This window comes from Pseudorasbora parva, chromosome 15, assembly GCF_024679245.1.
Source record: "Pseudorasbora parva isolate DD20220531a chromosome 15, ASM2467924v1, whole genome shotgun sequence".
In the NCBI taxonomy this organism is placed as follows: Eukaryota; Metazoa; Chordata; class Actinopteri; order Cypriniformes; family Gobionidae; genus Pseudorasbora; species Pseudorasbora parva.
In genome coordinates this window covers 7,136,386-7,154,667 of record NC_090186.1, presented here as the reverse complement: position 1 = coordinate 7,154,667, position 18,282 = coordinate 7,136,386, and the positions used below count along the sequence as shown (strand labels likewise).

General features: G+C 38.7%; 1 protein-coding gene across 8 annotated transcripts in view; it reads left to right on the top strand.

The window, feature by feature from the left end:
- fryl (furry homolog, like) overlaps positions 1-18,282 on the top strand; it is a 109,914-nt gene that overhangs the window by 88,119 nt on the left and 3,513 nt on the right. For 5 of the 8 annotated variants that reach the window (XM_067416932.1, XM_067416928.1, XM_067416925.1 and 2 more), the window contains 16 exons: positions 37-305; positions 443-583; positions 935-1,135; positions 1,253-1,414; positions 1,522-1,596; positions 1,676-1,852; positions 2,525-2,719; positions 4,099-4,281; positions 8,187-8,569; positions 11,259-11,466; positions 12,034-12,183; positions 12,768-12,866; positions 14,888-14,956; positions 16,467-16,484; positions 17,148-17,258; positions 17,921-18,114. In XM_067416932.1, coding sequence (XP_067273033.1) covers positions 37-305; positions 443-583; positions 935-1,135; positions 1,253-1,414; positions 1,522-1,596; positions 1,676-1,852; positions 2,525-2,719; positions 4,099-4,281; positions 8,187-8,569; positions 11,259-11,466; positions 12,034-12,183; positions 12,768-12,866; positions 14,888-14,956; positions 16,467-16,484; positions 17,148-17,258; positions 17,921-18,114 — 2,635 coding nt within the window. The remainder of the gene's footprint in view (positions 1-36; positions 306-442; positions 584-934; positions 1,136-1,252; positions 1,415-1,521; positions 1,597-1,675; positions 1,853-2,524; positions 2,720-4,098; positions 4,282-8,186; positions 8,570-11,258; positions 11,467-12,033; positions 12,184-12,767; positions 12,867-14,887; positions 14,957-16,466; positions 16,485-17,147; positions 17,259-17,920; positions 18,115-18,282) is intronic. The other 3 variants (XM_067416926.1, XM_067416933.1, XM_067416927.1) reach the window with 2 other exon arrangements.

Sequence of the window (18,282 nt, the reverse complement as noted above, 5' to 3'; positions counted from 1 at the left end):
TCCATATATTTATTGTCTTAAATTATTTCCTTTTAGGTTTTCCTCTAAATATCCTGTGCCTTCTGCCGCACCTGGTCCAGCACTTTGACAACCCCACAGGGTTCTGTAAGGAGACTGCTGATCGGATCGCCAAAGTGTGCGCTGAGGAAAAGTCCCCCACACTGGCCAACCTTGCTCACATGATGAGCCTGTACTCAACACACAGCTACTCGCGAGACAGCACCAACTGGATCAATGTGGTGTGCCGTTACTTGCACGACTCCTTCTCTGATATCACCTTCAACCTGGTCACATACCTTGCTGAGGTGAGATGAATCTGACACATTTTTCAAAGCTGAACTGTGTTGTCATGTAACTTTATGCATATACTTTATATATACTGTATATATGCATAAAGTAAGTATATAAATAACCTCTTGGCCTTTTACCTCTTCCGTTTTAGTTGTTGGAGAAAGGGCTGAACAGCATGCAGCAGTCTTTACTACAGATCATTTACAGTCTACTGAGTCACATTGACCTGTCTGCTGCTCCTGTCAAACAGTTTAACCTGGAAATCATGAAGATTATTGGCAAATATGTACAGGTGTGTGCGCATCTTACTCTTTCGGTCATCAATAATTAGAACATCAGTCTCTCCAATGATGTATTTTAGTATGCATGTCCCATTTAAAGAGATTCCTTTGTTCATTCTCCCATGCCTGTGTGTGTAGTACTGGAGATTGGACTTTGCAGTAGTGTGTATTTGTCTGTACCAATGGCTTGGGGGCTGTTTGCTTTGAGAGGCACTTTTGAGGAACTATAAGCTGCAGCATCACTTTCCTGCTCTGTGGTTTTTATTGAAGCTTTTCATCTTGTGAGTCCCTCGAGGTTAAAAGAGTATAGTAAAATATGGTTCAAGAGTTTTGTTGCTTGTTGTGTCTGTGCATTGCCACAGAGCCCGTACTGGAAGGAGGCCCAAAACATTTTGAAGTTGGTGGTGTCCCGCTCAGCGAGTCTAGTGGTTCCTGATGAGGTGCAGCGCTCCTACAGCACAGAGTCGACCGGCTCCCCGGAGATCGCTTTCACCCGCATATTCAACAACTCATCTAAAGAACTGCCAGGAAAAACATTGGATTTCCACTTTGACATCTCAGAGGTGCTTTGCCTGCACCTGTCTTTGCTGTCTTTTATTTAGTTTGTCAGTGTATGTCTATTGTAGTTATTTCATCATAGTATCTTTTTTTGACTGTATTTTTAACCTTTCGACCCACAGACACCTATTATAGGACATAAATATGGAGACCAGCGAAGTGCAGCGGGGCGTAATGGAAAACCACAAGTAATTGCCGTGACAAGAAGCACCTCCTCTACTTCCTCTGGTTCCAACTCTAATGGGCTGGTGCCAGTCAGCTGGAAGAGACCACAGCTCTCACAGGTAGTGTCAACTATTATGCAAACCTGTCAAAGCTTAATAGTTATGGGTTTTTTTGTTTTCTTTATTTGAATTCTAATTTTAATGGCAATGTTGTTATCTGCTTTTAGAGGAGAACTCGGGAGAAACTGATGAATGTCCTGTCTCTATGCGGCCCAGAGTCCGGCCTGCCTAAAAACCCATCTGTACGTTTATCTTCTCGTATTCAGAATGTTATTAGGTTGCATAATCTTAGCAATAGCTAATTACACCTCCTTTCCGTAGGTTGTGTTTTCTTCAAATGAGGATTTGGATGCAGGTGACCAACAAACTAGTCTGATCCCCACTGTAGAGGAAGTGACACGGGAGGAGGAAGTGCAAGCAGAAGATGCCGGAAGTGAACAGCAGTTCGGTGTCTTCAAGGACTTTGACTTCCTGGATGTTGAGTTGGAGGATGGAGAGGTGAGCCCAAAAGCTCTGGGCATGTTGCCTCATATTTTGATAGTTAGCAATCAATCCAAGACTCAAAGTCTTTTATTAAAAACATCTCAGAACTGAAACATGATTCACTTTTAACAATAGTAAACAAAGACAGAGTCTGTGTGTATTTCTCTGACATCACCTGTGTCCATTTGTGCACCTCCACATGATCTCAGTCTTAACTCTCCCTAACACTCTTATTATCTTTTTTCCTCTTTTGCGTCCAGGAGCTTCAGGTAAGTTATGCAGTGTTCAGGGAAAAGTTTGTGTTTTAATCTATAATTGTTTGGCATCATCATTCATTTGAAAATGTGCACCCATTCAGAAATTTCCTGCTAGCCAATCACATGGATATTATAGTGGATAGTATTTATAATTGTAGCTAATGGTTTTCACAAATACATGGGTGGTGCAAATTAAACAAATTTAAATTAAAGTAGAATATGTAGCATCTTTTTGAGTTTTTTGAACATCATTGTTGAGTTCTCCGTGTTCCCTGACCCCAATGTGCTCTGTGTTTGCGCATATTGTATTGTGTTTTTTATTGTGTATTAATATAATTTCTGAACCTTTTCCTTCTGTATAATTCACATAGCATTCAGTTTAAAGTTGATCTGCTTCCCTCTTATTGGCTATCTCTTGTTCCACCTGCAGGGGGAGAGCATGGACAATTTCAACTGGGGTGTGCGGCGTCGCTCTCTGGATAGCATTGACAAAGGTGACACCCCGTCTCTGCAGGACTGCCAGTATTCCGGCAGCACGCCCAGTCTCATCCAGCCGGAGGACACCGATGAGTCATCTGAGGAGGAGGTACTGAGCGCTAGCCAGATTCTCACCCGCTCCAACCTCGTAAGTCCCCTCTCCTCTGGGCCCCCTTTACACAGGGGGCACTGGCATGGTGTGTCTGTGCGCCAAATTGGTCTTAGACGCTGCTGCGGCCTACCTAGGCGGGGTTAGACGCTTGCTTTCTGCATAACCCGCACTTCTGGTGTATTTAGACAAGTGCTCTCCGCACTTCTCCCTGCCGCCCAACCATGCCAACCATTGATTTTTAGCATTTCAAAGCCATTATCTGACCCTTACTTCTATTTTGAATCCCTCTTTTTTATTTAATTGGGGGTAAGAAAGGTGATGGGGACCAATTTTTTTTTTTTATTAAATTTTTTTCCTTCTTCTCAATGATGATCTAGCCAGTCAGAGAAAGTGTTAATACAATTGTTTAGCTGTCTTGCGTTCTTATACTAACTTTGCCGTATTTGTTTACACAGCATGATCTCCTTTTAATGCCCACACAGAATATTTAGCAGATTGCACAAAATTGAAACATTTGTCATTTGTACAGTTAATTTTATAATTTGATTATAATTTTCAACAATAATAATTTCAAAAAAGATATTACTCTCTAAGTCTGGAATGAACTGCACAAATATTAAAATCTAACACAAAATCACACAGAAAGATATTCATGACAAATGAAAACTATGTGTGTTCTTAAATCTGCTTAAAATATCAAACACCTTTGAAATCCTCCGATTCATAGTCTGAAGCTGAAAAAGTGTCCATCATACACTACGTGATTTTCTGTAAAATCTGTCAACTCTTGACTGCCAAAAATCTATGGCCTATGGCTTCATCAACTAGCTTTGACTAGTCTGTAATTTGGCTCAAAAAACTGGGCACCAATCTTGTGTATTCCAGTGTTTAATTTAACACATTTTAACATGTTTACATTTCCAAAAAAATCTGCAGAAACTTCCACAAAAAATCTTCATATTCCTTCTGGGCCTTCTCTTTACTTAAATTGCTTCAAATAGTTTTTTCTGCATGAATGTTTAGATGCAAGCTTACTATTTTTTATATTTCAAACCTCTAATACATTGCACCCTTTCGCTTGCTATGGGGCATGAGCTACTAAACAAAGCTAAAGAAAACTGATCCTTAAACGCTGCTGAGTGAAAGTCATCTTCCTTTTCCTGTTTTTGTCCTTTTCCTCCTACACTGTTTAAATAAGACTTGAATGCAATTGGTCTTGTCAGGTTCACATTTTTTTGTCTAGCATGCCACATAATGTCATGATATGAAATATTAAAGTGCAGAACTCTGGAACAACTTTTCATTTTAACATGCACCATGCAACATAACACTTAGAATTTGCTATTGTCCCTGTGTTAAATTGTGTTATGCTATATGTTCTAAATAAATCTTGATAAATTTTCCCTTTTACGCAGCTCAATAGTGATTCTGCGACAGATGACGCCATATCCAATCACTTGGACTCGCTCCAGCAGTCGCAAGAGTCCTCAAGTAGTGTCCTGACTGAAGAGGCCACACCCACCCCACCGCTACCCCGCCAAGACAGCCCCACCCCTGAGACCGCCCACTCTGACAGCAATAGCAGCCAGCTGCCTGAGGTGGGATCAATCAGGAGTCTCAATAAATTGTGGTGCACGGGTGCTATTTAGCCATTTGCTTTTTGCTCTCTTTTGGAGTTAACTGGTGCTGTTTTCTTGCCTATCAAATTCCCCCTATCATCCAATGGTGTCAATGTCAAGCTTTTGCTGCTAGAGTGTTTCCAGAAAGTGTTGCGTTTTGAACACTGGGCACTGTCTGTTTCCTTTGCCAAAATGCTGGCACATTCTCTCTTCCTCAAACTGGGTTGCTTTATGGGACGCTTGCCATCATTGACCTTAGATAATGATTGACTGCTATGAGTGTGGGGCCTGCTTGCCTGCTTGATGTGTGATTGGGGCAGAGATTATCTTCAGGGACAAACATACACCTCAGGCCTGCTGTGCTAGAACTACCTCGAATTTGGTCCCAGAAAGGTTGAAAAACACAGACGTTAACAGGCTTTAGGCTCTAATGATGACCACTCACTGCTATCCATGGACCTGCAACCTCATCGTAAGTATTATAGGAAACTATCCCAACATTCTTAGGGGGTTTAAAAGGCAGTATCCACAAACATGAGTATTATGCATTTTCTTCCTTCCATTTGTATTACATAATCCCTGGCTGTTTTACATGGACTGATTACAGCCGCAGATATCAAATGATCGGTTGCTTATCTTTTTGCCAACCATCAGTTGTACTCCCGATAGCATCTGCAACAACCTCCAGACGCCTGTAAATGCAGCTAGGGATGAGGATAAGCAGACATTGTAGAAAATGAGCAGAAACTCATGTATATTGATATTGTCCTTTTTAAATCACTGTTAAAGTAATCATTCACCCAGACATTGTCATCATTTACTCACCCTCATGTTGTTTATTGGTGGGACACAAATTAAACATTTTTGAAGAATGTTCATGCTCTTTTTTTTTTTTTTTTCATACAATGAAAGCGTAGTCGCAATAGCTGGCAAAACTACCAAAAAAAAAAGTCATCAAAGGTAGTTCATATTACATATGCATTTATATTTCAAGTCTTCTAAAGCGGTATGATAGCTTTGCGATGGACTGAAATTTAATCTTGCCAATGACGTTTGGTGTCACTGACATCGTTGAATATGTACAATTGTTATTGTAGTATTTTATATATATATATATATATATATATATATATATATATATATATATATATATATATATATATATATATATATACACATATATATGTGTTTGTGTGTGTATAAAATATATACGTGCATATATATACATACATACATACATAGAACACACACACACATATATATATATATATATATATATATATATATATATACACACATATATACACACATACATATACATATATATATATATACACATACATACACACACAAACGTGTGTGTGTGTGTATGTGTGTGTATATATATATATATATATATATATATATATATATATATATATATATATATATATATATATATATATATATATATATATATATATGTATGTGTGTATGTATGTATGTGTGTATATATATATATTTTTTTTTTATTTTATTTTTTTGATATTCAGAGTTTTTATTTTAATTTTAGTAATTTTATGTAATTTTTATTAGTGTTTTTTCCCCCATTTTTTTATATTTCAAGTAATTTTAGTATTTCAACTTATTTCAGTTAGTTAGCCACATTTCTCATTTATAAATTTTATCATTTTTTGTTTTTCTTCTAAGTTTTTCCTCTAATATCTATATTTTTTCAGTTTCATTTCAATGGTACAAACAACAACACTGGAATCACATTTGAGAGATACAGCAGAGGGGGAGACTTTCAGTGAATAATGACGTCAATCTGTTCCTCACATAAAGATATCTCATGACTTCAGAAGATTTTGAATGTATTGCACAAATGGTTTGAACTACTTTTATGGAGCTCTTTTGTTTTCTTTTTGGAACTGTACAACTCCTGGCCACTCTATGCTTTCATTGTATGGAAGGAGCAGTGTGAAGATTCTTCAGAGTACATTTTGTTTAATTGTTGTACATTTTGGAAAGACATATGGGTGAATAAGTAGCAACAAAATGTTATTTTTTTTAGTAAAGAGCAGCCATCCAGAAGTAATCAAGTAAAAAAAGATGCACAGCCCGACTGAGAGAACATTTGAAGACCACTAACAGGCTTTAGCCAGCCATGTTACTAACACTGTGACTTAACCAACTGCTGAAATCTGTTAATTTTTTATTCCAGTTCATTTGGTTGATGTTTAAATGACTGTTCTTTTTAGGGTGTTCCCACAGGTCAACCTTCATGTCCACAACCATCACTGTTCAGATGATTTTGTCACAGATGTGTTCCCTAGTCACAATTCATAGCAGAATACCCCTGAAATGATTGAACAACTTTTGATCAATACCTAACTCCGTTCAGCCAAGACCAGTTGAGTCCAGTCCAGTCCAGTCATACCTCAATATCAGCTCAAGGGCATCTCGCCTGTCATTCTCCAGCTCTTAGCGTAATGAGTCCAGATAAAACCATCAATAGTCTTACTCATCTGCGTGGCCACCACAGCCAAGAATGGCTAAAAGCTTTCTCTAATACCGACTCTGCTTTGGCTGCACGCCACCCTCCCTTCTTCTGTAAATGCATTAGACTCATAAATAGAAAGGAGGAGGAGGAAAAAGAAACTCAAGTTCGTTCACTTAGATGTTGTTTTTTCTTGGTTGTCATCTTAAAGTAGGATTGAATAAAACATGAGTCTGAGATTGAGCAGTTTGTTCCCAAATATGTTTTACCATCATTCATGTTGTGTGCTGGAATTTATCCATCACGCATCTCAAGGATTTGTAGTTTTACCGGTTCTATGTGACATTGAGCTGTAACTTTGCCACCCATTGCATCCACTGTGTGATTTCCAAGAGTTTGAACCTTCTACAATCAAATTAACTTGTGGACAAAGATATATCTCTGATATTTGTCTTTTTTATTATTACTGGCATATAAGTTTGGCCGAGAGCACATGAGATCCCATTTCCAATATTCATTAGTTCTTTGTTTAACAGTTATAATAAATGATTAGATAGAAATATATATTTAGGTAGAAGTGTTAAAAAAGAAACTAAGCAGTATATGGAAAAAGTTTTAAAGCTTTCAATGAGTAATAGACAAAAAGAATATTGATTTATTCTTAAAGTATTTATTAATTTAGTACATTTTATGTAAAATGAAAATACTTGAATAATTTAATTGCATCATGTGTTGTTTACTATCTCAATATTAAATTGTGTAATATCTTGTATACCCACGTCCCTATAAAGGACAAATGGTTCGAAAAATCCAGGCCGTGAGTCTCAGGGTAAAGAGTTTGATTGATTTTATAGTTAGCTGCTATTTAGCTCAGTGCTTCATGTGATTTATTAATGGAGATACAGGGGTCCATTTAATATAGATCCTCTGATGTCACAGGTTTATTCCTCTGCAGGTCACATTTGCATCACAAGTCAGTGGTGAAAGATTAGCCTGTACCGTTATTGATTTTTCCCTTCTCCTAATAGAAGTACTGAGAGTGTATAGCAAGGCCATTTTGTGAGTGCCAATGCTTGAGGGTCCCTTAGTGAGGTTTACTCGAAGTTTAATGTTCATACTGCCCACCTGGCCTAAATGTGGACTCAAATAAATAGCTGTTTTTACAGCACAGTAAAAATACACTTTCCACAGCTCTGGAGTGTTGTAATATGGCAGTAGGTCTGCTAAGTGTTTAATGCACACACGTACACAGCAAAGCAGCTTTAATAAAATGCTCTAATAATACAGCTGTTTGTATCAGTAGAAATCATTCACAAAAACAATTTATTGCCTTTGAACTTTTTTTTTGTTGCCCTTTTTGCCTCATTTTCTGACTGCCCTTTACTGTCCATGTTCACTTTTGCAGGATGCCAGTGTAACTGCAGCGGATGAATTAAGCAGCAGTGTCAGTGAGGATACAGGTTTTGGCAGTGCCCCTCCTCTACCCTCAGACCACCCTGAATTATGTGACTTACCCGACTCTCAGGACCCTACCGACGACCTGGATCCAGCCCCCCCTCCTCCGCCGGCCGTGGACGGCCCGCCTGGATCCCTCTTTGATGACGAGTCGGTGCTGCCGCCCACTATCATAGACTCCGCCTTGGACTCCATGTGTGAGGAAGAGACGGTTCTGCCCCTGGCTCTGGACTCGGCGCCTCATTCAGTATGTGAGGAGGATGTGACATTGGCATTGAAAGAGCTAGATGATAGGTGCGAAGAAGAGGAGGCGGATTTTTCTGGCATGTCCAGGTTGGTTTGATTTCTGTGGTAATCATTCATGGGGGTTGAAAGTTTAGTCAATCATGGCTGTGTTCCAAAACCAGCTACCTACATAGACAGCTACCTTTAAAGGCAGCATCCTACACTCAAAGTAACTGAGCAAATAATGCTCTTCTTAGAGAGCCACTCCTCTAAGTCACTTGCATGAATCACAACTAGGTTTTCTCACATGAAGTGCAGCGAAATTATAAAATATGAAAACGCATGAAATTATGAAATATACACTCATACAATTAAAGGCTGACCAAACAGCAATTTTTCCCTATAATGTGTAACCGCTGTGGTCAGGAGGGCACTCCTATTAAAACGTTTTATTGTTTTTATTAAATTATTTTATGTTTTTTAAATAGTCAATTTACCTTTATTTATATAGTGTATTTTACAATACAGATAGTTTCAAAGCAGCTTTACACTGATAACAGGAAAATAATGCAACAAAGTCTGTTTAGGCTGTACAGAAAATTTGGAAGAAAATAGTGTCATATTTCAACTTAAAGGGATAGTTCACTTTGAAATTAATTTTTGATATGTTTTAGCTTACCTCATTGGCATCCGAGATGTAGGAGTATTTGTTTCCCCAGTAGATTCAATTTTGATCATTTTAGGTCAAACCGTTCTTGTCTGTGCCTCACATAATGCAGGTCTATGGTCACCACCTCAAAGAGCATACACAGAGAAGTCCAAATGAAACAATCCCCCATCGTAAGTACACACTGATGGCCTAAGACACGAAACGAGCGGTTTGTGTGAGAAAACGAACAGTATTTATATCGTTTTTACCTCTTGTACACCACTACGTCCGACTGATCCGAGGGCACGCGTGCGTGTTTCCTGTGGTGTACAAGAGGAAACAAATACTCCTACATCTCGGATGCCCATGAGGTAAGCGAAAACATATGAAAATTTAATTTCAAAGTGAACTATCCCTTTAAGTAAGTTCAGTTATGGTTCATTTCTAGTTACAAATAAAATGTATTATTATTATTATTATTATTATTATTATTATTAATTTATCTATACATCTGCTCTGGAAGAAAAAAAGGAGTTCTCCTCTGGCCAATGAACGAACATTATGATTATGATTCAGGCAGCATTAAGGCTCAGAAGTCAGATTGGTTCAGAAAATTAAGAATATTTATCTACGGTATTTCCATCTGGTTGAAGGTTGTCTTCATGCCGGTATGGGGCGGTAAATAAGTCACTTGTGTTCCCCATGGCTGCGTTTATTTGATAAAAATACAGTAACAACAGTCATATTATAAAATAGTATGTATAATTGAATGTCTTTTATTTGTGTGATGAAAAAAGCTGAAAAATCATACTAACCCAAAACTTTTGAATGGCAGTGTATACAGAAATGATCAGCATGCTTTTCCAAATACACTTCCAAGTTTTAATTTTAGCATAAACAGACATCACTTTAACTAAACGCATTATTTTCTAGGATGCATCAGGGTGGATTAGGGTTACATTGCAAATGTGACATGGTCGCATGTATCTCTGATAACCTCCAAATGCAATTTGAGTGATCAGATCATAAAATGTATTGGACCCCAATTTATTGTTATCCACTTTTGATTGGATGATCTGAGATCTTGATACCAAGTTTAAACAGAGTCTATTTTTGCTTAGGTCTGTACATTTTAATACCATTCGCATGTTGTGCTGTGAATAATGATGAGTTTCATTAACGCTGTGAATGGTGATCTCATACTTGGCAACATTATTGCTCTTGAAGGTCAGCCATCTTTACCAAATCACATTGGAAAGTGCTCCACAAATGTACTTTATTCATTCTTATACACACACACACACACACACACACACACACACACACACACACACACACACACACACACACACACACACACACACACACACACACACACACACACACACACACACACACACACACACACACACACACACACACACCTCCTCTGCAGTGCTATAGATCATCCTCTAAGCCCTGATGTGTCCGGCTCTTCCATGATTGATTAATAAAAATTATAGGTAGTGATTCAACAGAGTGCTCTTATTAGATTTTTGCACATACACGGCATGATGAGGGCCTTTCTTTGCTCTTCCTGGCAACTTTCTGCAGCTGAGATCCATTTAACAGAAAGAGAGGCTGCATTCGCGAGTCCGCGCGTGTGGGAACCGCTCTGGTGCGGCGCAGCAGCGAGTGGGGGAGGGATCGAGAGGGAAAAACACAGAACGTCACAAACGCAGCGGGAGAATTTAGGCTGACACGTGAGGTGAAGAGCTCAGAGAGGGAACGGCAAAAAAAAGAGCATCAGAGCAGGAAGACATTGAAGGGAAAGATAAAAGCTGTTAGTGAGGATGAAGATGAAGGCCATGTCCTCCACATCTTTCAGCAGCACTGGTCTCAGATTCTTCTACTCGGTCTGCTTCATCAAGCTCTTCGGCCCTACAGTCCTGTAAGTGTGTGATTGTGTTGATTTTGTGCCTCTGCAGTAGATTTGGATTGTAACAACACTGCAGCACAGGACATCTGCAGTGAGAGAGAGGGGAGGGAGAGCTAGAGAGAAAGAACAGCATGTCTCTGTTTACGTTTTTCCTTCCTAAATGATGTAGGACTTTGTATTGGTACTCGGTCTCTACATGTGTCTGAGTCTCTTTCCATCTTTGATTACAGTCAAGATGAGGGTGATGCAGACGGCTTTCCTGAACTCCAGGCCTCTCCACCTCCGTCACCCTTCCTCTCAGCTATTTTGGCAGCATTCCAACCCGTAGCCTATGACGACGAGGAGGACGCCTGGCGTTGCCATGTCAACCAGATGTTGTCGGACTCGGATGGGTCTTGTGCTGTGTACACCTTCCATGTTTTCTCACGACTCTTCCAGGTAAAACTAAGAGCGTTTGTGATTATGCACTTGTACATTGCATAAATATTAATATTTTCTGCAAAAACACTACTGTTAAAAAATCTGAGAAATCGCTGTAATTATTATTATTAATACTTTTACTCAGCGAGGATAAATTGAATTGGTTAGAAGTGACTATAAAGACATTTATAATTTTGATTCCATATTAATGCTAAACTTTCTGATCATCAAAATATAATGAAATAAATGTACCACATTTCCAACAAAGATATTAAGGAGAAGAAACTGTTTTCAACATTGATCATAATCCGTATTGTTTGTGAGCACCAAATCAGCATATTGGAATGATTTCTGAAGGATCATGTGACACTGAAGAGGGCAGAAAATAGGAATACATTTCTTTTTAGAATATATTCAAATGGAAAATGGTTATATAAAATTGTAATAATAATCACAATATTACTGTTTTTGTTTTTTTATCAATCAAGTTCAACCTTGCTGAGTCCTCTTTCCAAAACATTAAACTTGTCGTTTGACTGATTCATAGCTTGGCGTGTCTGAGTTGATTCTCTGCTGTCTCTTTAGCACATTCAAAGGAAATTTGACTCGATTACCCATGCCTCAGTACGCTTCCTCGGGGAGGGGCTCCAGCGAATGGGAAACCAGTTCCTGAGCTCTCTAGAGGTCATGACCTCCTGCTCCCAGTGCCCTACAGTCCTGCTGGATGCTGAAACTGTGAGTTTACGCATTTAGTGTATGCATGTCCTCTGCAAGTCACACCTGAATACTTACAATACTTATAATACCTGAAGACAGGGGAAGATTACACAGGTTATTGGTGTTGCATTTAGGTGTAGTTACATTTGCCTTTTTACAAAGCTTATGTCAAATCATGTATCTATATGTGGGATACTGTGATGTAATTGGTATATTTAGTTAACGATAACAGAAGATTACACAGGTTATTGGTGTTGCATTTTAGGTGTAGTTACATTATTATAGATTACACAGGTATTATATTATATATTAGTATATATTATAGATTACACAGGTTATTGGTGGTACATTTAGGTGTAGTTACAATATTATAGATTACAGGGGTATTATATATTATATAATACACAGGTATTATATTATATATTAGTATATATTATAGATTACAAAGGTTGTGGTGTTGCATTTAGGTGTTGTTACATTTGTCTTTTTACAAAGCTTATGTTAAATCATGTATCTATATGTGTTATACTGTGATGTAATTGGTATATTTAGTACATTTGTGTGTGTGTGTGTGTGTGTGTGTGTGTGTGTGTGTGTTCTAGCTGGTCTCCTGTGGGCTCTTGGAGACACTAAAATTCAGTGTGTTGGAGTTACAAGAGCATCTGGACACTTACAACAGCAAGAGAGAAGCTGCCGAACAGGTGACACACTAACTTGAGTATTATCAGACACCTTAACCACAAACCATGTGTAATGCTTTTTAGTCACAATGAAATCAAAATGGTCAGTCTTATTTTTATGGAGTATTGCTTGAATGAATTGAATGATATTATGAATGAATTATCTGTGCTCATAATTTTTTAAAAGTCATGTGTCCTCGTAAAATTTATTCAAAAACATTACCTTCCCCTTACATCTCTTCTCTGATGACTTTTTTAAGGAAAAATAAATAAATTTGGCAGTAGAAGGCACGCGTGCGAGGACTATACGGAGAGTCTTGATGCTAATGTCATGCAGTTAGGGCAGTTTACTGCATGCCATTAACACAATGGGTCCTGCACAGACTGAACAAAACGTCAAAGAATTTCTTTGTTGCTGGAACGCACAGGGGGGTCTTTGTAGTCCTATAATACACTTTTTAATGATGACCCGATGGCTAAATTGACAGTAGCTATCACAGTCTTGTATGAATAAGAAAGATTTCGAAGAAAATGTCGCCGAGTATCATGTATACGGTGCATTCCTGCCCCTAATTTGTGCGTTTGAACCAAGTGGCAACTTCTCACTGCCTCTCTTGAAGCCAACACAAAAGTGACTTTCACTTTTAAATGCAATTCATCAACTGGCCACTTGAGACAGGCTCCCAAAGAGAGTCAAATCTGTATCTCCCCCAACTTAACAGTAGAAAAAAAAGTTAACAGCCTGATGCAAAAAGTGTTTTTAGTCTATGCAGTTTATTTTGATCTTCATGATAACTGTGAGGGGGGGATTTTTTTTTTTCATAACTCATCCGTTTAAATTATAATCTATTAAATTATAATTAAGCCTTAAAGTTCTGCATAATTAAGGGTGTGATTACTTGAGTGACGGGTGGATTGCAACTATGGTCGAGTTAGATGGGCGTGGTTTCAGAAACAAGGCACCTCAGCTCCAGCCAAGTCTCATTTCGCCTCTTTGCCCATTTTCAGTTATCCGGGAATGACACGCTGCCAAGATGTTCAAACCTACGGGTGACGCCACGGACACTATGTCCATATTTTTTTACAGTCTTTGGTTTGAACTCCGTTGGAAATTGCAATGTCATAACGCCAATCAGGCTTCAGTATTCTAGGAGAAAATGTTTCCACATAGCATCATCAATGACGCAATGCTGAGAGGCCGATATTGAAAGGGATCCCACATGAAATACTGACCTTCATATCCTTACATACCCATATCATTTATTTGCTTTCCATGGAATACAAAAGCAGATGATTGCTGACGGATTTATGATTACCTTTTACCTTCTTTTTTTTTTTTATAAAAAAAATAATAATGCAATTTGTTTGCATTTAGAAGCGGTCCACTGATTTTCAGCCATTCCGGATTCTGGTAGACATGGAAAGTCTATAAATAACTTTGACTTTGGTATATTAATTGGGACTTTCTGTGCCGTTTGTTCGTCTATAAAGGATTATGCAATGGAGAAAATAAGCTGACAGTGCAGGATCATAAAACGCTCCTTGACGTCTTTGCAGTTATTGTTGGCTACTAAATCATATCAGGAGAGTTGATTTTGCTAGCGATAGCTTCCGTTAGCACCCATCTAGAATCTGTGGCAGACAATTTCTCTTAATGCACGGTAACTAAGAATAGCCTCACGGAGACCCTAAATCATTTAGCTGGGCGGACAGGCTGCAGGAAAGGGGGAGCAGAGGGGCCAAATGGTATAGTGGATGACTAGGGGACAGTAATTGGATGAGACACAGGCACTGCCTCTAGAGCATTATGTCCCGACCCCCTCTGTGCTTAAACAGACTCTCTTTAATTTGCTAAGTAGTTCACTCTTATTAAATTTACCTCACGCGCACTCCCATACACACTAGTTGTCTCTCCATTTCTGTTTCTCACTCACAGAAACGTCATCTGTCTTTGCTCACGTTCACCCATACTGTTAAAAATGTACACCTGCACGTCTCTGATTTGTGGTTAACAAGGTATTTCTTCTCTCCTTCCTCTGCAGTGGTTGGATAACTGCAGAAAGACCTTCAGTGATAAAGACAGTAACCAGCGCCCCAACACTCAAGCTCAGGTATAAAACAACACTCACCTCACTGCATGTCTGTTTAAGCAAACAAACGTGAACATTTGAGCTCTAAGCATTTCTATTTATCTCTGAGAAAATAAACAACAATGGAAGAACCTCTGTAAGAATAAAAGCAGAAGTGATTCGAGGTCAACAGATTTTCACAGCTTTCGACGACCCATAACCAGCCCTCATCTTAGATCAAATAAACACCACCTTGGTGAGCATAGGAGACTTCTTTAAAATATACCGGCCCTAAACTTTTGAATGGTGTAGATTCTGCCTGTTCCTACTCATATCTAGTCTGATAATTAAAACCATGATGTAATCACAGAAAAGTTCTTTTTCGTTCTTCATTTAGGGGTAAAATACTAGATCAGCGATATATTGTTAGAGAAAATCTGATGCCGCTCACGCTGCTGAGAGCGACGGTTAAATATGTAAATATGTGCTAAATCAAGCAGCTTTACCGTATTAAGCAGGAAAAATGTCAGTGTCTCTTTTCATCAGAAGTATGACTTCATTTTCTGTTATAAAGCAGCTCTCCAGTGTGTTCATATTTTCACTTGCGGACCTCTGACCTCGACCAACTGAACAGGAGAAATGAACTAGAGTAGATTTTCACGTAAAAGAAGGCGGAGTCTCCGCACACATCTACTTATCACATAATTGCTACGGACCAATGGGAGTACAAAGAAGTTTACCAGTCGGTGCAAATTCCCCAAAACGGCCTTATTTTGTTCTAAACAACGTCACACCAGTTCGTCCTTTGATTTCACTTGAAGTATATCAGTCAGAGCCTTTATGATTTTCGTAACTTTGATAACAGCATTTATTAATCTAGATTAATGTTAATTTAGACATGGCAAGTCAAGGCAACGCAAGTTTATTTATATAGCACATTTCATATACCGTGGCAATTCAAAGTGCTTTACACAGAAATGGAATTAAAATATTCATAAGAGAATAAAATAACAATAAAAATATATATAGCATAACCTGAATCACCACTCTCTGGAGTGGAAGAAAAGGAGTCATGTTTACGATTTTAGAATCTAGAGCTTAAATGAGCTTTATGCTCTCCATCTCTTGTTTATTCATCCTGGTCACTACTGTCCCAGTGAACAGTGTCTTTATTTGTTCTGCAATCTCAGAGCGCTATAGTCAGGTTTTGTGATGCCACAGTTCTGCCAACATTTCGCTCTCTTACTATAACTTGCATTAGTCTCAATCGCTCTCATGCTCCTTTTCTGCCTATTTTGCATATATTTACGTACGTTAAAAATGTTTGAGTGTGCATATAAATAGTGAAAATATATTCAATATTTCTCTTCCCAGAAAGCATTGCATGTGACTGCAACCTTTGTGTCATTGTTAATTATCAACAGACTGCAATATTTCTCTCTCTCTCTCTCTCCTATGGTGGTCTTGGGGTGTTGTGAGCTCACTAATTTTTGGTCTTTCTCTCATTTCCTGTGTTTCCTCTTTTTTGTGACCGGCTGTCCTTCTTGCTTAGCAAATGGAAATGCTAGCAGTAAGTTGTTTATTGTATTTTAGAGTCTGTCATAATCCTTTTCATCTGTACAATCATGCTCAACCAATCAGAATTCAGAAAAAACCCTACATCTGATCTCTTAACACCACTACAGACATGTCCAAATCATGATCATTCATATATCATCACTACCCGCTTCATTAATGACCTTCATTATTTAATGGCTTTAATGAGTTCTGCATACTTACGGTGTTAGCTTTGCTACTTAAATTCTAATTTACTAATAGGTTATTAGCGTTTTAAAGCTTCTAGACATATTATGCATTCAGTGTGTGAATGGAGTGTGTCAATGAACATCTAAGTGAAGTGGAGGATGGGAGATAAAATTAGCTTAGATTTTTGCATGCTCCATCTACCCCATCTGCTCACTGCCATATTTTGGATCACTCCATTCAGATCTGACGGTTTTTAGAAACATACTTTTAGGGTTTCGCTCTGATTAGGGAACCCTACGTAGTCCAAGCTGCACAAAATGATGACCCTTCATTCCTTCTATCTGTCTATCCCTCCATTTGATCATTCATGTGTCCTTCCGTTCGTCTGATCATGCTGTTTTGCTAATGACAGTGCAGATGATTAAAGCTGAAGATGTTGAGGTGATGGTGTCATGACCTTTCTTTCTCTCTCTGTCTCTATCTCTAGGAGCTGGAGTTGTGTCGACGGTTGTATAAACTCCATTTCCAGCTCCTACTGCTCTTTCAGGCCTACTGCAAACTCATTAGCAGAGTGGACACCATCAAGAGAGAGGCAGAGGTTTGTATCTGCTGTGTTTTCTTCTATAGTTAGAAGCTGTAATCGTGTATTTTCATCTCAAGGGAAGATTGTTGCAACTTTAAGATGCCGTGTCCATACATAAACAGATAGAATATAGAAAATGTAAGGCCAGCCATATTGACAGAAGATGGTCATTTTTCTCTTAGTTTTTTTTGTGGTAGTTTGTGCTAATGTGTGCCAGTATGGACACATATATAAAGGTCTGACTGCAAATAATGCTCTTAGTGCAGTATAACTTGATTACACTCACTGAGGGAGATGGATGTGCTTAACACAGACCAGAGCAAAGCCATTCAGCCCATCGCTCATCGATACTAACTCGCTTACACTTTATAGACCGCACACATACACACACAGACCTCAGCAACCTCTGTTATGTGGAAAGCATAAAACAGTTCTCATATGTTCAGCTTGGGGCAGACACAGTTTTGTTATATTGTTGGCGAGTTATAACGCACTGCTTGAGGAAGATCCATTTAGTTGATGCTTAATATGACATGACTACAGTGTGCTTTAGTGTGTGTCAGCTGATTGATTTTATATTGGCGAATTGGTCGTTTTTCAGGTGTGGCTTAATCTGAGTTGTGAGAATATTGACTAAATGTTGATTTTAAATGACATGATGTTTGTGTGTTTCTCAGGTGACTAACATGTCTGAGGAGCTGGCCATATTAGAGAGCTGTCTGAAGGAGGCAGAGTCAGTAGGTGATGGACAGGAAGGAGTGGGCGAGTTTGATGTGGACCAGTCGAGCACAGAGACGGCCATCCACTCGCTCATCGAGAGTCTTAGAGCACGGGACTTCAGCACAGCCATCGCACAAGTTAAAGCCTTCAGGTAGGATAAACAGACTTTATTGGAATACATCAGACTGTACATGAATCATTACATACCAGAAATCACTGGTCACAGATCAGACATTAGAATTAACACGGCTTCTTGAGTACTGTGGCATTACTGTCGAGTCCATCTCATAAAAGACTGTATTCCTAGCATTCCTAGCAT